This window comes from Octopus sinensis, unplaced genomic scaffold, assembly GCF_006345805.1.
Source record: "Octopus sinensis unplaced genomic scaffold, ASM634580v1 Contig02042, whole genome shotgun sequence".
In the NCBI taxonomy this organism is placed as follows: domain Eukaryota; kingdom Metazoa; phylum Mollusca; class Cephalopoda; order Octopoda; family Octopodidae; genus Octopus; species Octopus sinensis.
Window position 1 is genome coordinate 126,793 of NW_021825323.1, and position 25,177 is coordinate 151,969.

The following is a 25,177-nucleotide window of genomic DNA, read 5'->3' on the forward strand; positions in this document are numbered from 1 at the left end:
ATCCCTGCTCTAGAGGTTATATCGAAAGATCTCGAAATCTTTACTACGCGCTTATCCAAGTTGAAGTCGCATGTTTCCTTCTTCCTGCTAAGAATTTTCTGTTAATCACGCATCTTATTTTTTTCTTCGATCGTCTTTGTCCGTCACCTATCAGGCATTAATCGTGTCTCACTCGCTGGCAACGATTTTAGACACCCTTTTTGAGTTAGACTCGTTTAACTGACAAATCTTCTAATTTGCCACAGAAGCATTGGTTTTCCCAGATATGTTGACCCCCCCCTGCCATGCTATTTCTCATCCATGGCTGTTTCCCTAAATCTCATAAACACTGTTCCCTCCCCTGCTATGAACTGTAACCTCGTGTCCTTTTATGAGACTGTAACAAATTATGTTTTTTGCAGTTGGGAAGTAATTCGTCAACCCCATTTCTCTTTAATTTATTTATTAATACACATTATGCATGAAGAACCTTCGTGAGATTCAATGTTTCAGCGTCTCTCATTTGAGGTCATCCGGGGAAACAGTCAGACAATCCTATCCGTTGGGGCTATGTGACCTTTTACCTTCTTCTTTTAAATATTAATAGTTTTATAAAAATCAAAATTATTAGTGTTTTTTTAAATATTAGGTTATATAGTATCTGAAATGTCAATAAGTAAAATTCACTACGGCGTGACTTCAGATGGAAATTCTATCAAAGAGTTGAGTAAAATCATAAAAAATTTTGCAGATTCTGCTTAAAAACAAATTTTTGCAAAGTTAAGTTGATTAACTACGGAGCAACGATAACCTCTATTTGTGTACCTGATAACAAAGAAAACTACTCTGACATCGTCCTAGGACATGATAATTTAAGAGGTATCTGTAAATTGAGAATATGAATATCAATTTTTGTAGAATATGAAAACTGCAATGCTTATTTTGGGACTGTATGTGGAAGAGTAGCCAACAGAATAAGGAAAGGTCAATTCTTGTTGGACGGAAAATCTTACAAACTTTCTATGAACATACCTGACGGGCATCTCCATGGAGGAATTGTTGGCTTTAATAAAAAGTGTTGGAATTTTTTTGAAACAGAGAACAATTCTATCGAATTTAATCTGTGCAGTCCAGAAGGAGACGAAGGTTATCCAGGCTCCCTAAATGTCTCCGTGAAATATTCGCTAGAAGATGTTTCTGTTAACGATTCAGAAATAAAATCATTTCTGAAAATTCTTTTTGTTGCAAAATCATCTTTACCTACAATTGTCAATTTAACAAACCATACATATTTCAATTTGGGTGGAAATGTTTTTAAATGTTTTTTTTATGTTTTCGTAGACTTCGGGGTCGATAAATGATCATCTTTTTCAGTTCCCAGGTGCCTTTTACACTCCACTCGATTCTAATATGTTACCAACAGGTCAGATGCTGAAAAACTGTTTTTAGGTGAAGTCAGAAGTGTCATAGACACTCCATATGATTTTAGAATCCCAACAATCTTTTCTAAGGCATTTTCTTTGAATAAATGGAGGGGATTTGACATAAACTATTGCTATGGATCTCCCGGTTACATGAAAACGATGGGAACGTAAATTTTGTCATATTTCTTTCAGAGTGATTCACAGACCAAGCGGACGTGTTATGACTGTGGAAAGTAGTCAGCCAGGAATGCAGTTTTATACGGGAAACTATTTGAACAATATTTGTGGAAAAGACGGCTGTTGTTATAACCCTCGTGACGGTTTTTGTCTTGAAACACAAAATTATCCTGACGCTATTAACAATGTAAGAGTTTTATGTACTAATAAATTAGTTACATTGTTTTCCTTCTCCAATATTACGTCCTGACGAGGAATATCGGCATGAGACAACCTATACTTTTTCAGTTTTATATTGAATTTCTAAGCGTCAACCTCAACATTTATAATATCAAATCACTAAAATGGCCTGCCTTGTCTTAAACTTGTTACTAACTTGATAAAAATTACAAATAACACAGCTACTTTTGAATTATAGGAAGAAATATTTTGGTCACTATTGACAAAATATATCGAAGCAGAAATACTCATTCTACCAAGTCCGAGAAAGTGAAATTCCAAAATAAACAAAGTCCAACTCAAACATGCGAAAAAATCTCAGGATAGTAGTATAGGAAAAAAATTATGCAACCAGTTAATACGGGCTATATCTATACTATTTTCAGTTCAAGTTTGACAATTTTTGTATCGATTTTGACAATGCAATATTCAATTTTAACAATGCAATAATCAATATTGACAAGACAATTTTTATTAATCAGGTCAGTTTAATGGAATCGCAATCGTATAATTTGAAATAATTTTTTCCTGCATTTCTGTAAAAATTACGTATTTTCTCCCAAGTTAGATTTTTCATCGAATATTCTAACGCATTTTGCAATAATAATGCTCAAAATTTCGTCAGGGTTCCATTTCCTGCTACATGAGGATGAGAATTATTGTGATTAGATAAATATGTCTTTATTTCAGCCTTGAAAATCGAAAAACAGCCTTCGCATGGATAAAGCTACGGAGAATATGGTGCATCAAATCTTCGAATTGTATGTTCTACTTGCACGCCTTCAAAATTTCCTTGTTTTTTATGGATTGGAGCATTATCCATATAAATAATAATTTCCTCTCCAGCTGAACTGTCAGATAATGCCGTCATAAAATTGCAAAATTTCGTTCTCTTCGCAGCATTTTGTAGGTAATCAAACGCCCATCAAGTCGTTTATAAATTGTCGCAATACAAACTTTATTATTTACCAATTTTCGTAATTCCTTCAATGTTATCGATGGATTATTTTCAATTATCAAATTTATATCATCATCCGTAAGTTTAATCGTAGCATCCCCTCTACCTCCATGTTTACAAAAATACGGATTTCCACTTTTTACAATGGCTATAGCTGTTGTCCTCTTGACACCAAGATCGCGAGCAAGCTGTATATAATCGCCACCCTCTTCATCCTTATTTATAAGTGCTCTTCTTGTAGCTTCTGACACTCTTGAATTTTTTCATGACATAAAATTTGTACAGGAACGGCGAATCAGAAAATATAAAATAAATGACAAATCGGCAAAAGTCAAAATTAACATAAAAATGTCAAAATTGATATAAAAATCGTCAAACTTGAATTGAAAATGGTATAGATTGTTTATGTAACCAGTTAATACGGGTTATATTTATTAGAAAAGCGGGCTGGTTCCAGGATAATAAATTTTTGATATCATGCTCTCAGGGGTTTTCTTTATAGTAAGTGATTGAATGTATGCGTGCGTTCTCACCGATGTTAAGCGAACGTGCAGATTGTAAGAATTTTTGAGTAACCAGCCCATCCCATGTTAATACAATAGGTACTATTATCAGGATTAATACTGATTAGAATATTTTATTTGTCAACGTTTGTATTTATTTTTATTAAAATAAAGACCAAAAATATCAAAATTTCATGACAATAAATTATCTACCAACGGAAGAACAATACGTTCCCACTGAGTTTCCCATGTATTATCAAAGCCAATAGTAAGCTTATTCCGACAATTTTCGAAATTTTTGGAAATATCCTAAAATATTACAAGCCACAAATACAATAATAAGCTCTGCCAAATTAGAGGAATTGTTGAAAGTAAACCCATTCGAACCATAAGAGACGAGTTCTTCAATACTATTAATAACCTCAAAACAACAAAAACCAAGGATAGTGATATGCCAAGACAACCAATCCGGCAGCCATCATATCAACCACTTTCATAGGTAAATCTAATCCCGAAGATGAAGTGTGGAGACTCACGCCAACATCGGCAGCCCCTGAGTGTGATTTAATAATGACTAATAAAACTGAGCATAAGTGGATAGTCCTCTGCTTCAAGCCAAAGGGTGGTGATTGTAACATGTTTGTAACCTCGCTGAGATATTGATTCCAAATATTGTTCTTTTAAAGGTCCTTTTCCAGTAATGAAACATTGGATGTTTCGAAGCAGGGAGCTACTGGCAATCTCTTCGTAAACTACAGAATTTTATTTTTCTTAAAAATAAAGCCATCAAATGCGTTCAAAAGTATGGAAAAGTCTTCATCCGCTATTTAAAGTGATTAGAGACAAAAACCTGTCCAACTAGTAGAACTAACCAAAATGAGGCTCTTCGTGGATAAACTAAACAATAATTTTAAACAAAAAACATTGACTTGGTTAATTTATATTTTTCCACAAGAAATGCTCTCAATTTATCTTTATTTTCAAATGAAGAAAAAATAAGACGATTTGGTGGGCGATCGTAGAGAATCTTGGCACTACATTTATTAAAAATCTAAAAAACTGAATATCCCAATTTTTGCTCAAATCAATAGCCATTGACCTGCTCACGCACAAATTCTCAGCAGCAAGTCGACCAAATATTTTTTCGTATCTGAAAGTATATTAATAGAAAAAGAATACATTTTATAAATTTTAATGATTATCTTATTTTTCGTGTTACATGCAAGAATCGTATATCCGTAATTATGCCAGTCCACCACCACTGGCGCTCCATTCAATAGGGAGATTGAAAAAACTACTGCCAAAGAAGGAATACTTGGGGGATTCTTGAAATTGATTTATGTGAGTTACCTGAACTAGTATAATATGATGTCTAATGTGAAGAAGCATGGAGAAAAACAGACTCAAATGAAGCCAGACCGATTTGATAAAATAGTTAAGAATCGAATTTTTTGAGAAAATATTGTTTATTCTTGAAATATTGATTATTTTTATTTTTTCGTTTTTTATAACATTATCGATAGGAGTTGATTCTTAATATTTTAGGCAATCAAGTGACATACCGTGGAATCCGAAGATTAGTGTCTTGTAACCATTTTCTGATAGAGACACTGAATGGTTTTGCATTCGAGGACTTCGTCCAATATCTCCGACAACTACGACAGCAGCTACGGGTGTTCCTTTGCCGCAGCGTAGTAAATATCGTAAAATATTCATATAAAGTCTGATAGCCGACATGATGGTTACAATAATAAGGAAATAGCTAAGCATCCTAACTCCACATCGAAACTTGGTTTTTTAATTTATTTAGAATGAATTGAATTGTATATATTGTTTAAGAAAAACCCAAAAAACAAATCATTAACAGGAAGATTAAAACAAGGCCCAACAAAGGGCCCTCAGATTAACCGATCGTTGGTCGCATGATAGCCAACACACCGGTACAGCCTCTCTGGAAGACCTCATCAAGCTGAACCTCGGCCCGTCGGCGAATTCTCCGCCAAAAACGGCCTGCCGCCCGGTGCGATCTTGTGTGGGCTCGTGGAAAGATCATCGGGCGAAGATGAGGTCCTTGGTCGAGTGCATCGAGATCACGTGACCTTTGTTTTTGACTCTTACCGTGGTCTTGGCGGCTAAATAAAATAAAATAAGGCACCGAAGTGTCTCTCTCCATGCTAACCCTAGTTATAATTACTCACACAACTTTCCTCTATGTTCCGTCAAGTTGTACGCCGTAACCCAGTTTCAATGCGAAACGTCTTGTCCTTTCCAACTGTCACTCTTATCCGTACCGACCGAACAAGTCCTCGTAGCCATATGCGAGGACTGGCTGTAGACACGTTCTGTACACGTAGATGTACGTTTCTGGAGCTAGATGGGACCTGGTTAAGGTTTTAAGGATCCTCACAGTCCTTTTCTTCTGATTTGCTACATGGTCGGCGTACAAGGCACGACAGTTGACAATTACTCTAAGGTAGTGTAAATTCAAGGTCTTGGAGAGATCCATAGCATAACCACTTATAGTATAAACGTACGACACCGCACAAAGATTTCCTATCCATAAATGGTGCTCTTCTCAGATCCGGTTTTAAAAGAATTCGGATATACCGAGGAGTCGGTTTAGAGGATTTGACTGTAGTCAAATCCAGGTGCCTTGTTCTTCAACCCAGCAATTAGCAATTGGCCACTTTTGCAATAGTAGATTTGATTTTGTCAATCTCAACTTTTAGGCAGCATTTAATTGCAATTCTTCAAAATACCTTTCGTTCTGATCAGAGTAACAAGTTTTGGATTCATTTAATGCTTAAACCATTTTTCTCAGCATAAGCATCCAGGAATTTTATGATTAAGGATCTATGGTGTTTTTCAAAATTGTCGACATCATCTTTGCACCCCAGGGGCTGGAGCACGACAGTTCAAAGAGACTCCCGTATAGATGATTTGAATGAACTCTAGTTCATATTTATGAGGCTGTCTCATTATTTTAATTAGACCAGCTCGAAATTCTGGGAAAAAGTTACTTTCACTATAATAAGAAAGATTTGATTTCTTTTTTTATCAAAAACACAAAAATGAACCTGTTTTGTTTGCAGTTATATTTGTCTTTATCTGACTTGTCAAGGTTCTTTTTTACCACAAATTCACTGAAATAACAATTTGCATCTTCCATCATTTCGACAAAAACACTGGCACTGCTCGGCTTCAAATCTTTAAAAATTGAATTTTTTTTATTAAAGACCAAAGACGGGTAAGCCATTTAATTATAATAATCCCCGTGATCGCCGATCCAAACGAGGGAGATCCTACTGAAAGGTTCGATCCTGCCCGCATGATCGGCCTGAGACGACGATGTCCCAGGGTCTGAGATCTAGAAGTCCTTTTTCGGTAGGCATTAAGTGCCTCCTGAGCATTGCTATATCAGATTGGAATTTTCCAACTGACATGGTGGACCCCATAACGCCACGCTAAGACCGGAAGGAAGGTAATAGATAAGTAGATTGAAAAAGCAAAAGTAGAAATATACACTACAGTGATAAACAAAATTTTAGTTTCTTTGGCTTTATGAGAATAGTCCTTTTAATCGGGAGAGTTATTTTCATCTTCAGACACGTTGATGTCGACGATACATCAATGTGCGGGTTTTCCAGACTGCTAAAGAGAGTCTTTTTAAAGACTTTTAAGTTGATCTTTTTATTTGATCCCCCTGAAGTTTGATCAACTCCTTCACATTTACTTGGGTACCACCCATAACATACTTAGCCGACACTTAGCCTTTTGTGGTCCCAAAATGCGTATAACGCGCTTTTTCAGCAGCAAGGATGGCATCCTTTCTTTGGATAAACTTGACCTACTCCACAAGGTGTCGTGCATCTTAGTAAGAATTTGCTCACTTAAGTGGGCGATATTACTCAGTCCACGTCCAAGCTGCCCACGATATGTATAATTTTTCTTTTTGCTTGCCAACACGTGGACTTACTCTTTCGGAGTACTCTTCGGATATTAAGCTCAATTTCATCGTACTCAGTCGGTTTGAATTCGATCGGGCCAACTTATAGTTTAGCAGTGAGATCACGTACTCGTTAAAGGCATGAATAAGTTCCGTGAATTGAGGCGAGATTTGCATTCTGGTACGCACACCTTCCACCACACACTTCCTCATTTCGGATGTGATTAATGAGGCTAGACTCTCAGACAGACAGAATTTTATTTTAAAAACAGACACAGTTACAGAAATTTTTGACGTCCGATACAACGAGACGACTACTCTAGGAAGTCGAACTCTTCGGAGGAAACGTCAATTTGCTGTCTGGAGCAAATTAGGCGGTTACCGGTCCCGATCGATCAATAGGTCGGTCACTTGAGATTTTCTCCGGAAAGACTGGATAGATTTCTCAATGATCTGCCGTATCTCCGGGGACTTCTTCTCGCCCAGCTTGGGACCGGGCCTCGTGGGTCAAGCCTATAAGCTAGCTTCAGCCCATGGCGCCGGATTTTTTCGCATTTCCTGTTAATTTTCTTGAAATCTTTCGAGTATAACCACGCTTCCATCCCGTACAGCAAGCTGGGTAGGATGGTTGCGTGGAACACGAAGAGGAAAGTCCTTGGGTCCAGATGCATGCTTCTTAAGAGGCGAAGAGTTGCGATGGCTTTCGCTCTCTTTTTTCTTGACATGCAGACAGTAACCCGGGTTAGCGTCAATTCTAATCCCCAGGTAACTTGTGCAGCTTGGGCGGTCAATTTCACCTAGGGACCCGGAACTCTGACTTTGTGTTGATTCGCAGGTAAGCGGATTTGTCAAATTCATGAAAATTTCCAAGGCTTTGACCATTGAGTGGAGAATCTCTGAAGACCGAGCTAACAGTTTAATGTCGTCTATAAGCATGAGATGGTTGGTGGTAAAACTCCCTTTATTGCAAGTAAAAAATATACTATATAATTTTAATAAAATTAAGTTCCCATAGTATTAAAACACTGAAACAATATTAATGAGTCATGCAGGTATGTTTACAAATTTTAAAATAACATTAAGTGAAAAAACAAAAAACTAGAAATTCCTTAGTCATCGAATCTCAAAAAATTGTTGTTGAAAATCCAATTGAAAAGGTTTATTTACTTTATTTATACTGGACCAAGATTTGTCAAGGAATATTTGACAAATGGCCTTCATTTTCGAAGCCTCAAAACTGCGAGGACAAAGAAATTTACAGCAATCACGGACCGTGGTTGATGAGACATTATGAAGAATACATTGCTAAACAGGAAAAAAACTTAAGCTCTTTTCAAAATAAAGACGATGGTATGTTGGAGGTGATTTAAATTTGTCTATTGGTTTAGATTTTTCGTAATGTATTTGATTCTTTTATCAATACTTTCCAAATCTACAAACCACTTTTGTCAAAAATAAAACAACAATACGAACAAAAAATTTCTAATTTAGAAAAACAGGTTATGGAGTTAGTACCTCTAAAAGTAAATTAAACTGCAATATCTAAGTCAATGTTAGTAACAGTTGCTGAGGAATGTAATAACAGAATAATAGATCTTCGTAAGGAAGACAAAAATTGTACATTTTCAACATTGATTTCTCAGACGTAGAAGCTATTACACAAGAAAATAGTAATCTATACGCCAGAATTTCGAATCTATTAGAAGATCAGAATTCCTTGAACTATCAGGTTAAGGTTCTGAAACGACAATTGGCCGAACAATATGGCGAATACAGACAGGAGGCTGACGCTAGAAAGTTGCTAGTGACAGACTTCAATGAATTGAAACAACGCAACAACATTCACTCTACACAGGTTAATCAAGAAGACGAAATTTCCGAAAAAGACGTCACAATACTCCAGATAGCACTCAAGTAGTAAAATATATTGATATTTAGGAAAGCAAAGATTGATTTAGATTTTGCTCATGAAAAAATTCACTCAATGATGGCAGACTACACCGAGGTTGTACCCCGGAGAGAATTTGAAGACATTCAAAATCAGTTTAACGTACATTCATTCTATAAGACAAATTTAGAATTTACAAAATCTTTACAATGTGCTAAACGAACAAGATGAAAAGTTGAGGACAGAACATGAGTATGCTACGTAATAATTTTAAATTTTAGAACTTTAATGAATACATTCGACCAAGTTTTAGAAGAAAGAAACTCTTATTACTCTCAGTGCATGGAAAATTCTGGAACTTTGACTCCTCGGTGAATGAAACGAGAATTTATTTTTATTTAGACCCGATTGGTCACAGCTTTCTCCTTATTTGACAACTGGACAAGATAGTTGGTCAAAACTGATCCACGAAAAAACTAGTGCTGAAGTTTTTTCGCTATTAATATCTGAATTATCGAATCAAAAATTTAAAGTAGATGAACCCGAAGGCCTGGTATCTGTGTAAAGGGACTAATTAATTACTAGGGGACATCGAAATATAATGGGAAAATAAAACCTATTGAAATTTTAGAAAGTGAGATAAATACAATTTTTGCCGGTTTTTGGAAATATAGAGTATATTGATTAATTTTGTTTGATTTTAGTTTGATAAAATGGAAGATAATAACCAAATAGATCAAATATTTACGCAATATATTTCTGGTATATATCCAGACAAAACGAAAGAGATGTGTTATGCATTCAAAGACTGGTGTAGGACACATAAGACCACACATAAAATTAAATTAACAAGTGATATTCTAGAGCTGAAAGTTCAAAAAACATTATAACGGCGTAGGTTCATGAAAATGTACTTCACAAAGAAGTTTCAATTTTAAAAGAATTAAAATTGACTGAAAATCTAGATACAGTAAAAAATAAACTTAGTGAGTTGCTACCGTCGCTTTCTGAAACTGAACTTTCAAGATTACTAGAACAACTTGGAAACTGGAAGGAGCAAGTAGATTACTTAATTTTTTAAACAGATTGACGATAATTTTAAATCTAATCTTTTTGTTGAAATGAGAAATGAAAGAATTATAACTGCTCAGAAAATCAAAAATCACAATATGTTGATTTAAATGTCATATTTTAGTGAAACTCTCAGTGCTAATTCTGTTAAAAAAGTTATTTTATCACTGAACGACTCAATTGAGGAGAGCGACTTAAACAGACTTGTTGAATGGATTCTGTCATCTTATTCGGAGCAATCAGTCAGCCCTGAATATTATTCTCATTATGTATGTATACTATGACCATTAAAGTTATTCGATCGAATATGTGAATGCTACATAAAACATGTTCCTTTATCCAATGGATTTGACTAAAAATAAAAATGGAATTACTAATTTATAGTACCTTGTCATTTTAATTATATTTAAAACAACTCACTATATAAATATTGTTATTCAAATACTTGCATTCTTGACAAAAAAATTTTCAAAGGAGGTTAAAATAAGTACGCGAATAACTCTTTTCGATCAGAAGGGATAGAAAAATTTTTAAAAATCAACGGAAACAGTGTAACCACTTTAAAAGTAAGCCCATGACCGTTGAAATGTTTTATAATAACTTTTTACAAAATATTAGGAGAAATTATACTTGTCTCATGGGCAACTAGGACGTGGATTTTTATTTAATAAAGGGCCATTTTGATATAATCTCATGTTATCTAAACTTAATTATTGTAATTCCTTTGAATCTATTATCCGTCGTTCACCTTTTATTGCCCGTCTGGTCGCTTTGGCCTACGGTCGCCCCAGCCTCCTTATCGTTGGGGATCATTGAATCTCGTCCTGCAACGGTGTCCAACAATGCGACCCTGTGGTCCTCTTCTTTTTGCCCTGGCAATTGATCCCGTTGCCAGAAGTGTATCCTCCCTTTTCAATGCATGGTATTTGGACGATGCCACTATCGGAGGTACTCTCGAATCCGTTCTTGACGACCTGAGAATTTTGATCCCTGCATTACACGCAATTGGTCTCGAAATTAATCCCCAAAAATCTGAAATCTATAACATCAGTTATGATGTTCACCGTTTCTCTGTTGCCCATGGTTCTATCAAGTCATTACTTCCTAAAATCCATGTCATCTCGCCCAGTAATCTCAAGATTCTGGGTTTCCCGATTTTTAACACCGGTGTCATTTCGACCTTATCAGAAAAAACATAAAACCTTGTATCAATGTCCCGTAATCTTGGTATCATCAATTCCCATTCGGCCCTGTTTCTATTGAGGAACAGTTTCGCCATTCCCAAACTATTGTTTACTCTTAGAAGCGCTCCATGCTTTGCCAATCCCGAGAGTCTCTCCAGATTCGACCATGCTATTAGGACTTGCCTCGAATCAATATGTAATGCCCCTTTCGACGATCTTGGCTGTGAACAGGCAACAGTCCCCATCAGTCGCGGCGGCATCGATGTGCGCTCAGCCATTGACCTTTCTTTGCCAGCATTCCTTTCTTCTACACATGCCACGAGCACCCTTGTCCAAGAGATTCTCAAATCTGTTACCGAATCTTCTATGGAGTCAGAGTCAGTCGCCGCAGAAAGCCGCTGGCTTGGGTTGTCTCTTGAGCTTCCGCAGAATACACACACAGGACGAATGGGACAAGATTCTCTGTGACCAGAAGTTGAACAACCTCAAGTCTAAGTTTAATCAACATCGCTTGGCTCGTTTATTGGCTGCCTCGCAACCATATTCGAGGACTTGATTGACCACCATCCCTATGGGATCGATTGAAGCCTTATTGGACGATAATTTCCTAAGGTTCGGCGTCTCATTGCGCCTGGGACTAAACTTATGTCGAGAACACCGGTGCCGCTGTGGATCGACCGTTGACCTCTATGGATTGCACCCATTATCGTGTCAGAAAAGCTCCGGACGCTTTCCCCGACACGCTGCCCTGAATTACATAGTCAAGCGGACTCTTGAAACTGCCGGATTCCCATCACAGTTGGAACCGGTCGGCCTGGTTTGGGGGAATGGTAAACGTCCTGACGGCCTAACGACTTTCCCCTTCGAAAATGGCAAGTCGCTCATCTGGGCACAACTTGCAAGGACACCTTCTCCGCCAGAAACATCTTTACGTCAGCCGCAGAGCCGGCTCCGCAGCCAACCTTGCGAAAACATTAAAAGTCAAGAAATACAGTGCATTATCGCACCGTCATATCTTTGCCCCGATCGCAGTGGAGACGTCGGGAGTCCTCAGTCCCAGAACTAAAAAATTCTTTATTAAACTGGGGAACCTGGCAAGCAGAAGGAGAAATGATTATCGGGAAAGGACATGGCTTAACCATCTTGCGTGGGAATTACCATTCCATCTTATCCTCTGCTGCTAATTAAATACCAAATAATTAATTTGACTGTTAAATTTTCTAAGCTAAGTTGCTATTTATTGTTAAAAAGTCCTTTGTTTTATGCTCTTTTACTTAGTACACTTATTACAAAAAACATATTCAATGAATAAATGAATTTATTTAAAAGGAAAAGCCGAAAAAAAGGGAGAAAGTTAATGAGACAAAGTATGCCTCTTCTGCGTTGTTTTCCTCTTTTTTATGTTTAATTCCAGATTCGAGAGGAAAAGGCTCTCTCAAGAACACTTCCAATCGTTTCCGTCGCGTCTTCCATCTCTTGAGGAATGGGTTGGTCCAGCTGGAGTCCATTTGCCAATTTGATGGCATATCGTCTCATCTTTTCGAGTTTAGCGATAATGCCATTCCTCTCAGCAGTAGGGTACCATCCCTCGAACCCGTAGCTAAGCACTAGGTCGACGCACGTTTTATAAACATATAAAAATGTTTCCGGACAAAGGTGGAAGTGAATTATGCTCCTGAGAATTTAATGATAATCTTGTTTCAGCGAAATATAATTTTAAATTATTGTAATCCTGAAGTAGATTATATTGTGGTCTAGTGATCAAAATAATAATAATTGGAATCTATTAAATAATTGATAATGGTTAATTTCATTATAGCAGCGGTTTATAAGACATTAATTTGGTGTTGAAAATTTGTAGGTCAATAATTTTCTGGTTTCATTTTAATCTTACATTAATTTGTAGCAAAGCTAATTTTTTATATTAAAACAAATTAAATTTTTAATATAAACAAAAAATCAAATAATATCATAACTAATTTAATTTGAATTTCGTTATAATTTTAAGAAATAAAATACGTATTACGTATTGTTGTGATGCAATCTGTATCTCCGGTCAACTGCAATGAACTTCTTCAGGTATGCATGCATATTTAACATATATACAAAAGTTAACTAATCTTGGGATATCACAAGGGAACATATCTTTCTCCTCCATCACAATGGAGTCGGAAAAATATATCTGCGTCAGGGAAAAGGCTGGAGACGGAGCCCAAATTGTGATAGTCGATGTCAACAACCCAACAAACGTTATTAGAAAATCAATATCGGCTACGTCAGCCATTATGAACCCTTTGAAACAAATTCTCGGTCTTAAAGCAGGTCGAACGCTTCAATTATTTAACCTTGAACAAAAAATTCGAATGAAAGTACACGAATTGAGCGAAGAATCTGGATTTTGGAAGTGGCTTTCTCCCGAAGTAGTTGGGATTGTGACTCAGTCTTCAACTTACGGATGGTCAATCACAGGTAACTATAGAGGTGTCATTTTCAGGGGACGAGGGACCACATAAAATTTTCGAAAGACATGAAAAGATGTCAACTGTTCAAATCATCAATTTTAAAGCTGATTCTGAACTAAAATGGATGATTTTATCAGGAATATCTGGACAACCCGGGGCAAAAGTGGCTGGAACTCTCCAACTTTATTCGGTGGATAAAAAGGTTTCTCAAATCTTGGAAGGTCATGTTGCCACATTTTTTCGCTTTCAATTGTCTACTGCGTCTAAACCGTCTCTTTTCTTTTCCTTTGCAACAAGAAATCAAACTGGAGGGAAAGTATGGTTATTTGATCTGCATTTGTTAGTTTTATATAATTGAACTGTCTTCTGAACAAAAAACTGATTTGTTTAAGAAACAGTCGGAGATTTTATTTGGAGATCAGTATCCTGACGATTTTCCAATTTCCATGCAGGTTTCTTTCACTTTATTAGTCATAGGCTGACGAGCGTTTGGGTTTAATATTTTTCCTTACAAAATATGGATGCTTGTACATCCAGGAAGTTGAGTCTGCTCAAACAATATTTCAAAACAGAATATCCCAGCAACCCATATTTTTAACATGTCCTCAATCTTCAACCAATGGATTTTTGGGAATAAGTCGATCAGGACAAGTGTTAAGTATAAGCGTGAATGATGCAGGGATTATCCAACATGTCAAAACTGCGATCAACAATCCAGATGTTGCTATTTCTTTGTCATCGCGGATGAATCAACCAGGGATGGCAGATGACTTGTTTGTGTATAAATTCAACCAACTTTTTGCTGAGGGAAAGTATTCTGAGGCAGTCATTGTAGCTGCAAAAGCTCCAGGGCAAATTTTGAGGAATGCACAAACAATTCAAAGATTCCAGCATATCCAACCAATGCAAAATCAGCCTTCCCCTTTGTTGAAATACTTTACATATTTGTTGGATACAGATAAACTAAATAAACATGAGTCGGTTGAGTTGTGCAAGGTCGTCTTTCAGCAGAATAGGAAGAGTTTGGTTGAAAAGTGGCTCAAGGAAGATAAACTGGAATGTAGTGAGGAGTTGGGTGATTTGGTTCGCTCATACGACTCAAAGATTGCTCTTTCGGTGTATCTTCGTGCTAATGTGCCAAATAAAGTTATTGAATTATTTGCCGAGAATGGTCAACATCAGAACATACTCCCATATGCCCAAAAAGTGGGATACAGTGCAGATTATACGGCTATTGTTCGAAATTTGTTCAAATCAAATCCAGAACAAGCCACTCAGTTCGCTCTTAATCTATTACAAGGTGAAGAAAAGTTGGCTGATTTGAATAATGTAAGTAAAATGTGGCTAAGTTGTTATTAGCTTGTACAAGTATTTATGGAAAGTCAAAATTTGCCTCAGATTACTCGATTTCTATTGGAAGCTCTCAAAAACAATCTCCCAGAGGAAGCACAGTTTCAGAATCGGCTTCTTGAACTCAATCTGATGCACGCTCCGCAGGTGGCAGATACGATTTTGGGGAACAAAATGTTCAGTCACTACGATAAACAGAATATTGCCAGGCTATGTGAGCGAGCAGGCTTGTTTCAGAGAGCTTTGGAGAACTATACCGACATTTATGACATTAAAAGGGCACTTATGAACGTCACGTCATTTAATCCTGATTTTCTTGTCGAGTTTTTTGGAAATTTATCAGTTTCGGATGCCATGGATTGTCTCCAGTCAATGTTGCACATTAATCTCCGACAAAACCTTCAATTGGTCATTCAAATAGCGTCTACGTACCACGAGTTGCTTGGAGTGAATAATATTATCCATATGCTTGAGAGCTACAAGACTTCTGAAGGTTTATTTGTTCTTTATTTTCATTCTAGGCCTATTTTATTTTATAAGGCATGTGATAAACACTAATGAGGACCCAGATGTCCATTATAAATATATTTGTGCTGCTTGCAGAGTGGGACAGTTCGGGGAAGTAGAAAGAATCTGCAGAGAATCTAATTTCTACGATCCCGAACTTGTCAAAAACTTTTTAAAAGAAAGTCGTTTGCCGGACCAACTACCTCTGCTGATTGTATGTAATAGATATGACTATATCGATGATCTAATATGTTCCCTTTACAGAAGCAGTCTCTATCAATATATAGAAATACTTGTCCAGAAGGTAAATTTCTTTTGATGAAGTTAGATTAACCCAAAACGACTTCCGTTGGTTGTTGGTACTCTTCTCAGATTGGATTGTCCTGAAAATGTCATTAAGCAATTGATAATGTCAACTCCCGCTGGATACTCTACTGAGGAGCTATTGTCAGAAGTCGAGAGACATAATCGTCCGAAACTGGTGATGCAAATGTTGGAAAGAGCGCTTCAAAATGGATCAACTGATCCCGAAGTGCACAATGCTCTAGCCAAAATATATATAGACAACAACATGAATCCAGAGCGTTTATTATCGTACTTTAATTGATTCGCCAATATTTAGTGAGAATGAATGTTACGATCACACAAAAATTGGACGTTATTGTGAGTCGCGTAATCCTCAATTGGCTTGTATCGCTTATGAGAAGGGAAATCTTGTGTTTGATTTGATTAGAGTATTTAAAATGGTCATTGAGTTTTAGGTCTGCAATGAAAATGCCTTGTTCAAAATAGAGGCTCGGTATTTGTTAAGACTTAAAGATCCAAATATTTGGAGAACTGTTCTATCGGATAAAAATGAACACAGGAGAGCATTAATAGACCAGATTGTGCAAACAGCTCTTCCGGAGTCACAGAGTGCAGAAGATATTAGTGTGGCAGTTCGATCCTTTTTGGAAGCTGATTTGACAAACGAACTAATCGAGCTTTTGGAAAAGATTGTGTTAGAGAATACAATGTTTAGTGAACACACGTCTGTCTTTCTTAGTTAATAATCTGACAGGAATCTGCAGAATTTGTTGATTTTGACTGCATTAAGGAGCAGTAAAGCCAATGTGTCATCATACCTGGAAAAATTGGACAAATACGACGCACCTGAAATTGCTAGGAAAATGATTGATAGTGGTCGGTTCGAGGATGCTTTCAATATATATAGCAAGTTTGGAGATAATAATATGGCGGTGGAGGTGACTACTTTATTTGATAAAAATTTAGATTATGGTTGATATGATTAAAGATTTTGAAAGGGCTTTGGATTTTGCAGAAAAAATTAATGAGCCGACAGTTTGGGCCACGTTGGGTCGGGCACAATTACGTGATCCAGAATTGGTGAAATTAGGCCTGTCCTCATACTTAAAATCTGGAGAGGTAGCCGATTATATGACAGTAATCGACACTGTTATAGCATTGGACAGTACATTAAGGAATGAAATTACATGATTAGGTTATTGGGATGACTTTGTCAAGTTTATTCTCATGGTGAGGAAGACTATTCGCAACAGAACTACCGATGATGCACTTATTTTGGCATATGCAAAGTGTGACCGACTTAACGAATTGGAAGAATTTATACAAATATCTTCTAACCACGCTGATATAAATAGAGTTATCTTTTAAAATTTAGCATTAGGTTGGGGACCAATGTTTCAACTCCCGGCTGTTTACAGCTGCCAAAATATTATTTACGTTGTCGAATAATTATCTCAAACTCTCAGTGACTTTAGTTTATTTGAAGGATTATCATGCTGCAATAGAAAGTGCAAAGAAAGCAAATAATGTTGCTTCGTGGAAAGGGGTTGACTTTTATTTGTTATTGTAGGTCTGTTTTGCTTGTATTGATAACAATGAATTCCGATTGGCCAAAGTTGCTGCTTTGAATATTGTTATTCATGCTGACTCACTGCAAGAAGTGATATTATATTACGAAGATAAAGGATACTTTACTGAACTGTTGGACATGATGGAATCCTCAGTTTCACTTGAACGCACTCACATGGGAATATTTACAGAATTGGCTATTCTCTTTATCAAATACTCTCCATTAAAGACAAAGGAACACGTGGAGATGTTTTGGTCTAGAATGAACGTTCCCAAAGTTTTGAGGGCGGCAGAACAGGCCCATTTGTGGTACGAACTGATCTTTTTGTATGAAAAATACGAAGAATATGATAATGCTGCTAGTACATTTATTGCACATCCTTCTGTGGGTTATCGAGACATTCAGATTAAGGAAATATTAATCAAAGTTGTGTTAATGTACTTAATGTCTAGTGTGCCAGTACTGAACTAATTTATCGGGCTATTTCGTGTTATATTCGATGTTTTCCTTCAAAGTTAGACGATCTAATGACTGCTTTGTCGAATCGATTAGACCCTTTGCGAGCTATTCAGATATTGCAAAAAAATGACATTCTTTATTTACCTATCAACTATTTGACTTCTCAACATTGTCGAGGGTCAAAAGCAATTGATGAAGCAGTAAATCTTCTTTTGATTGAGGCTGGAGATCACGAGGTTTTCAAAAGTTTTTATTTTTCAGGAATTGTTGTCAGTTGTTCAAACAAAGCCGAACGCTCAGTATGATAAGTTGGAATTGGCCAAACAACTCCAGGCTCATGATCTGAAACAATTCAGAAATATATCCTCATATTTGATGAGACAGTCTAATAGATTTGTTGACTCTGTCGAGATATGCAAACGAGATGAATTGTACGCTCAAGCAATTGTGCATGTCTCGGAATCTAATGATCCTGAACTTGCATATTCGCTTGTGCGATTTTTCCTCGACAAAAATTTGTTTTCATACTTTTCTGCCATTCTTTACCATTGCTATTCCTTATTTTCTGCAGACCGTGTTTTGGAATATGCTTGGAGATTCAATGCGAGTGATTTTGCGATGCCTTTTTTTATTCAGATACTCCATACATTAAATAATAGGGCAGTCTATTTTTTTAATGTTTAGGTGAAAAAATTGGAAGAGAAGGATACTGTTCGGACCGAGAAGGAAGATGCCAAGTCTGGTGAATTTGTACCTATGATTGGTAGAGTACATGTGTACGAGTTTATAGGTAATAAAAATAATCTCATGATTGGCGGTCCGAATATGTTTTAAGAAGCTCCTAATTTCTAACTAATTTTTTCTGGTTTAATTTTTAGGATTTTTAATTAAAAATAACTTGCAAAAATCATTAATTAAGTTTATCTTCTTAATCGTATTAGATAATAATTTTATTTATAAAGGGAAGAAGCTCTGATAACCTAATATACGAAACACTTAAATGTGTCTTAATCTTATTTTTGTTATTATTTTAATTTCTAGTAATTTCTTAAGAAACGTCACTGAAATAAAGTTAAATTATTTTCTTAAAAAACTAAGGTGTATTTTATCGCGTTAAAAGTCTATACAATGGGTAAAACTTAATTTTGTATTGTGGATTATCCCGATTTTGCATTACAACCGCTTGAACCGCTATCATACATCATCTGAGACTAAAAATTTCAGCGAAACAGCATTTAGATCAGAAATGAAATTTCACACAAAATTTGAGACTTTCAAATTCTCTCAATCTAGTGCATGAAGAACAAATAAGCATGAAGAAAAGTGAGATACCCAAATAAAAAATGCGCAGTGTTTTAAAATATTAGTTCTTATTGTGTATGCCGTCTTGTATTGTTGCTCAGATTCTTTAAGTTGTGCTTTTTAAAAAAACTTTACGACTCATTAAAATTTTTATGAGGATCGGAAATTATTCGTCACATAAAATTATTCGGTATTCAGTAAGGACCTAACAAACTAATTGGTGTTTACCCTCTCTGTTAACCACATTGCACGCAATCTTTTGTTCGACGTCAATTTCTAGTATCTGGGTGAAGTAACGATTGGAGAACTCACCAAAGTTGGCCTTGGTTTCCTTGCGATTTTACGATTTTTTCACAAAATTTTCCGCTTAAATACATTACGCAAACTTTGGTTAAGGTCGGACCAACTTCAGCTGGCCTCACTAAACCGCATAGGGGAGAATAACTTAAAGCAGTCCCTATTCCTAGCACGGAATTACTACGGGACAATGAATCTTTACGGATTGTTATCTGTTTACGTTTGGGCTTGGACATCTGTCTGCTTTACCCTGAAATACGGTCACCTCTCCAGCTTCGTTTTCACGTTGAGACCTCTGGGATTTTCGGCCGCAAGTCGCTTTGTTTCCTACGCGGTTTGGGGAGAAGAATCGCCAAAAGGAGGGACGACCCGAGAGAGTCCTTTTGGCTTCTTCAACGCCTCTCCATTTCCGTAATCCGCGGCAACTGCTTCGCAATCCGTGAGGCTGGGAGGGCGCCCTAACCTGCGTGGTCTTAAACAATCCTTCTTCCTTTTCTAATTGTCTTTCAATAAATACTTTACCGTGCAAATGTTCCGGACCACCCAATTATTTTTCAATTCTATATATATTTGGCAGTTACGGCTTGACTCTCTTAGACAAATTTTAATATTAAATAAATACAAAACTTTTTTGGTTTTTCTTTTTTCATAAAATTTTACAATATTGAATTTTTAGCAGTCAGTAAATTTCGACCCGTGCATATGTTCCGGACCACTCATTAATTTTTTTTAATTATTATTAAATACACCTTCATCTGATATTTTAATGCTCAATATATATTAAATTCGTTAAATGCCTCGTGTTAGTTTCGGTAACCGTGCCTCAATTATCACTCTGTATAAACTTGGAATGTCTCAAAGAAAAATATCATTATGTGTTGGAATTTCCAAGTCTACAGTTCAGAGAACTATTAAAAGATATTCTACATGTTCCATAATTCAGGATAAACCTAAATCTGGAAGACCCAAGAAGTTATCTAAAAGAAATGAACGAAATATTGTTTATCGATCAAAAATAAATCCTTCTAAAACAGCCAATCAAATTAGATCTGATCTCAATTTGTCATTATCCGTTTCTGTAGATACGATTAAACGATGTTTAAGGTCCAATAATCTTCATGGTAGAATAATGGTAAAAAAACCGAAACTTAAAATAAGAAATTTGAAGTCAAGATTAATGTAATTTTTTGAAGTCAAGATTAATGTAATTTTTTCAGATAAATGTCGAATTATGTTATTTCCAAATGTTAGAAGATATGTTAGAAGACCAGAAAAATGTAGAAATGAGAAAAAATATTCATCAGAAACTGTAAAGTTTTCTCCGAATATCTTGGTATGGGGTGCTATCACTGCAACTGGAAAAAGAGCATTGGTTTTGAGTAGGAAAAATGTTAATTCCAATGAATACCAAAGAATTCTCGAAGAAGGATTAGAAAATATAAATTTTCAAAATATGATGTTCCAGCAAGATGGGGCCCCATGCCACAAATCGAGATCCACCATTCAATATCTTGATCAGAAGAAAGTTAAATTACTTGAAAAGGGCCAAGTCAGTCACCGGATTTAACATTATTGAAAACCTCTGGTGTATACTTAAACAAAGAATACGTGAAAAAGAACCAGAAGATCTGGAGAATTACAAAAAAAGAATTTTATAAAATGGAAGATGCTCATATAGAAAATCTCTATAAATCACTTCCGACTAGGATGATCGATGTTGTAAAGAATAAAGGAGGTGAAGTTAATTATTAATTATTTTTTAAATAAGATATTTTCATTGAATAAAGTGGTTTTTTTTGATGCTGTTAATCACTGGTCCGGAACATATGCACGGGTCAAAATTTACTGACTGCTAAAAATTCAATATTGTAAAATTTTATGGAAAAAGAAAAAGTATAAAAGTTATTTATTCATTTAATATTAAAATTTGTCTAAGAAAGTCAAGCCGTAGCTGCCAAATATATATAGAATTTAAAAATAATTGGGTGGTCCGGAACATTTGCACGGTACTGTACTTTATTCAAAAAAAATTAGTGCGTCTGCTTTCAATCGATTCTCTACCTTTTCGAGCCCCAGCCAATGTCTTCAACGGGCACACTTACAGGGCAGGCTACTTTTGTGGTTGTTTTGAGTCAATTCTATGATCTCACTTGGGGAAGCTTTCTCCGTCGCTGCCCTTACAAACCGGGTCATTTGACGATCTTCGGGTGGGCACATCCCAAACTTATATGCTGTACGCATGCTCTCCAATGTTTTTCGGATGACCACAGACTGGATTTAAGCTCGTATAGATGTCAATCTGTTCAAATTCAGTTAACTCAATATTGACGAGCCCAATGGAATAGTTGTAGAGCGATAATGCGTACTCATTTATAGCTTTAAATAAGTTTCAAGAGTTTAATTTTGTCTTTGAAAGATTGTCGATCCTTTTTTTTAATTCTCTAAAGAGTGTGTTCAGTACATCACTTTTTCTATTTTCTAGAACTCCAAGGTATCTGTAACCATCCATCCCATCAAGCAATTTAGCTTCCGACCGAAGCTCAGCCTGGTTAGTTGGGGACTTTTCGACATTTTTTTCAGTCTGGCGGCTTCGAAGAAATTATTTACCTCATTCATCATACTCATCATTGTATCCTCTATTCGTAAAATAATTTTAGGTCATCCATAAAAAGTATGTGGTTTGTTGTGTATGTAATAAAACCGTGGTCTTAATTATCCATAATAACTTTTGGGTACTTTGCGTTCAGAATTCTATTGAGAAAGTCCATTACAAGTGCAAAGATTTTGGGTGACAAGGAATCACCCTGGAGTATGCCCCTTTCCATTTTGACCTCTCCGATTACGTGGTGGTTCAGGGTTAGCTTAACTCTGCATTTGTAACAAGTTTCTTCGAGAAATTTATAATCCAGTGAAAGAGTCCAGAATTTTCAAGGACTTAATTCAGAAAGCCGTTATCAACCGAATCGAACGCTTTTTTCACATCGATCCAGGTAGAAAACAAATTATTTCCGTGTTGTTTTTTAATGCATTGATTAATTATTGTCGTATGTCATAATCTCCGGGTTGTTGATACCGTCCGGGCTGATAAATCTGATTTATCACATGAAAACATCAACAACCCGGACACTATGACATACGATAACATTTAACAAATCACATGAAACTCCTTTTTTTGCAAGATAACAAAAAATATTTTGAGTTGATAAAGCTATTTATGATATTTTTGAATATTTTTTTAACTCTGATAAATCTGATATATTTTGAATCAATAAAGCTATTTTTAATATTTTTAAATTATTTTTTTAATTTGATTTTTGTAATGCCATTAAAACACTTTATGAATTAAAGAACATAATGAACTATGTCGAATATAATAAGTATCCTAATGATTTCAATGAAAATCAAAAGCGTACGTTACGCCAAAAGTGTCAGAATTTAAAACTTATAAATGGAGAATTAATTCTTGCACTTAATGGAAACTTCCGTACTGCTGTCTGTTTCTTTCAAGAATCTAAAATTAATTCAATTTTAACTAAAGAACATTTTATCGGACATCCTGGAGTTTCCAAGATGTGCCATTTAACTTCCCAAAAGTATATTGGTATAAATCAAAAAGTTATTCGCCATTTTATATCAACTTGTGATTCTTGCAACCATTTCAACAGTTTATAGACATGCGAAGATATTCAAATGATTACCGTTTCACATAAATTCGAAAGATTTATGGCGGATTGTATAGATCAGAGGTTTCCAAGCTTTTTTTTACGCGCCTCCCTTAGAGAAAAAGTACAATCTTGCGCCTCCCTTTATATTCCATAATATAATACAATTATTATTTTATCAAAAACAATTTTTTAAAACAAAAAGTTAATGAGATAATTTTTTTTCCATCTTGGCGCAAAGTTTTTCAAATCTTGGTGTCATCGCAGAGAGTGCTACTCTTAGCTCATTAGTCACTACTAAACGAGTTCGATATTTAGATTTAATTGCAGCTAGTGCAGAAAATCCAGTTTCGCATAAATATGAAGTAGCAAATGGCAACAAAACTTTCATTGCTTTATTCGACAAAATTTCATATTCCGTTCTTACATTCAACAAAAAGAAATTAGCGGTTCTCTCTCAAATTTTTGTTTCAATAATGTATCGCATGACAATTCTATCAATTTTTCTTTTTCAAAAGTTGTCAATGCAAATTGATTATCTTCTTCATCAATAAATGGATTCTGTATCCATTCGAACATTTTACAGTCGAGATCTTTAAAATAGTGAGCAAAATGCTTCAACAAACAATCCAAATGTTCAGCAAATATGTCTTTGTTTGCTTCAATGTTCACTATGGCGCAAAAGGTGTTTAAAAGTGGAAACATGTCATAGATATTTTTTTGTATATTTGATTTCCATAATACCAATTTTTTCATAAATGCTTTTATTTTGTCCTTTTGAGAGAATAAATGTAGTTGTGGTCCCTGCATTGATTTATTCAATATACTCAATTTCCCAAAAATGTCAACTAAATAGGCAAATTTGACAATAAAGTCATCATCCCTGAACAACTTTGCATCTTCAATATCATTTTCATCAAGAAAATCTGCAACTTGATCTTTGAGTTCAAACACCCTTCTAATCACTTTTGCACGAGATAGCCAGCGTACCTCACAATAGTATAAAAGCGATGTATATTTTGAATCCATATCTTCACACAGCTTTGCAAAAAGCTTAGCTCTTAAAGGACTGTGTTTTATGTAGTTTATAACTTTTGTAATTTGCGCAAAAATATCGTTCAGTTCTGGACTCATATTCTTTGAGACAAGTGCTGATCTGTGCAGCATGCAGTGCGTCCAGATAATTTCTGGTGCTCTGTTTTTTACAAGAGCTTGAAGACCAGATTTATTTCCTGACATTGACTGTGCTCCGTCTGTACAAAGTCCAACACAATTGATCCATTGTATGTTATTTTCTTCAAAAAAAGTATCAATTATATTAAAAATTTCATTGGCCGTGCTCCTTCCAGGAAATGATCTTCTATTATTGTACTTTCAGTTTGCAGAATAATAGATCTTCTATTATTGTACTTTCTTCAGCATATCTGACATATGCAATTAAATGTGCATTTTTATTTATGTCAGCTCCCTCATCAACTTGTATAGCAAATTTACAGTTACGTAGTCGAGAAACCAACTGATCACAAAGATCTTCAGATATGTCATCAATTCTTCTAGCGACTGTGTTATCAGCAAGCGGTATTTGCTGTAATTGTTTTGCATAGGATTCGCCAAACATTGCTTCAACCATATCGATAGCTGCTGGCAAAACTAGAGTTTCTCCGATATTGTGCGGTTTCTTGCATTTTGCAATCCTGTAAGAAACTTTGTACGATGCTAGTAAAGCATTTGAAGAGACAGAAACAAGTTTTTTTAACGATTTCGTTTGGTTATCAAACTCTTCTAATTTTCTTTTAAAAAATTCTTCAGACTTATGGACATGTTCAGAATGCATCGTTTCAAAATGTCTTCTTAATTTGCATGGCCTCATACTATCTGCTGCAAGTGTTTTGAGGCAAAGCAAACAGAGGGGT

The 25,177-nt window shown here is 35.7% G+C and overlaps 3 protein-coding genes, 1 long non-coding RNA gene and 1 pseudogene across 4 annotated transcripts; 4 read left to right on the forward strand and 1 right to left on the reverse strand.

Moving 5' to 3' along the window:
* Positions 1–736: 736 nt before the first annotated feature.
* Positions 737–1,556, forward strand: LOC115227147 (galactose mutarotase-like). Its single transcript, XM_029798061.2, has 3 exons — positions 737–858; positions 898–1,289; positions 1,321–1,556. Exons 2-3 carry the CDS (start codon positions 1,002–1,004, stop codon positions 1,426–1,428), a joined length of 396 nt encoding a protein of 131 aa, XP_029653921.2. The 5' UTR covers positions 737–858; positions 898–1,001; the 3' UTR covers positions 1,429–1,556.
* Positions 1,557–3,682: 2,126 nt separating this feature from the next.
* On the reverse strand, positions 3,683–4,997 carry LOC115227148 (chitobiosyldiphosphodolichol beta-mannosyltransferase-like). Its single transcript, XM_029798062.1, has 5 exons — positions 4,823–4,997; positions 4,611–4,792; positions 4,133–4,157; positions 3,845–4,012; positions 3,683–3,813 (listed from the first exon to the last, which is right to left on the reverse strand). The coding sequence occupies exons 1-5, from the start codon at positions 4,995–4,997 to the stop codon at positions 3,683–3,685; spliced, it is 681 nt and encodes a 226-aa protein (XP_029653922.1).
* A 2,050-nt stretch (positions 4,998–7,047) lies between these two features.
* On the forward strand, positions 7,048–9,325 carry LOC115227150 (annotated as a pseudogene).
* A 50-nt stretch (positions 9,326–9,375) lies between these two features.
* Positions 9,376–9,763, forward strand: LOC115227134. The gene is made up of 3 exons (XR_003883076.1): positions 9,376–9,465; positions 9,497–9,647; positions 9,680–9,763. It is a non-coding gene; the product is annotated as an uncharacterized LOC115227134 (long non-coding RNA).
* A 3,572-nt stretch (positions 9,764–13,335) lies between these two features.
* Positions 13,336–23,274, forward strand: LOC115227151 (clathrin heavy chain 1-like). The gene is made up of 15 exons (XM_029798063.2): positions 13,336–13,428; positions 13,461–13,818; positions 13,949–14,127; positions 14,289–15,140; positions 15,171–15,662; positions 16,430–16,698; positions 16,729–16,906; positions 16,941–17,139; positions 17,170–17,330; positions 17,545–18,003; positions 18,265–18,606; positions 18,688–18,793; positions 20,820–20,935; positions 22,085–22,150; positions 22,951–23,274. Exons 1-15 carry the CDS (start codon positions 13,387–13,389, stop codon positions 23,272–23,274), a joined length of 4,143 nt encoding a protein of 1,380 aa, XP_029653923.2. The 5' UTR covers positions 13,336–13,386.
* Positions 23,275–25,177: the final 1,903 nt, after the last annotated feature.

What these genes read in the sequence shown, in the direction of transcription:
- LOC115227147 (XM_029798061.2), top strand. Translation starts at nt 1,002, where the DNA reads ATGAACATACCTGACGGGCATCTCCATGGAGGAATTGTTGGCTTTAAT. An exon ending in ATTTCAATTTGGGTGGAAAT is followed by an intron (nt 1,290 to 1,320) that starts GTTTTTAAATGT and finishes ATGTTTTCGTAG; the next exon opens with ACTTCGGGGTCGATAAATGA.
- LOC115227151 (XM_029798063.2), top strand. Translation starts at nt 13,387, where the DNA reads ATGCAATCTGTATCTCCGGTCAACTGCAATGAACTTCTTCAG. An exon ending in AGACTTCTGAAGGTTTATTT is followed by an intron (nt 15,663 to 16,429) that starts GTTCTTTATTTT and finishes ATTGAGTTTTAG; the next exon opens with GTCTGCAATGAAAATGCCTT. An exon ending in AATATGCTTGGAGATTCAAT is followed by an intron (nt 18,607 to 18,687) that starts GCGAGTGATTTT and finishes TTTAATGTTTAG; the next exon opens with GTGAAAAAATTGGAAGAGAA.
- LOC115227148 (XM_029798062.1), bottom strand. Translation starts at nt 4,997, where the DNA reads ATGTCGGCTATCAGACTTTATATGAATATTTTACGATATTTACTACGC. An exon ending in ACTAATCTTCGGATTCCACG is followed by an intron (nt 4,793 to 4,822) that starts GTATGTCACTTG and finishes TAAAATATTAAG; the next exon opens with AATCAACTCCTATCGATAAT. An exon ending in GGACTATCCACTTATGCTCA is followed by an intron (nt 3,814 to 3,844) that starts GTTTTATTAGTC and finishes AATCACACTCAG; the next exon opens with GGGCTGCCGATGTTGGCGTG.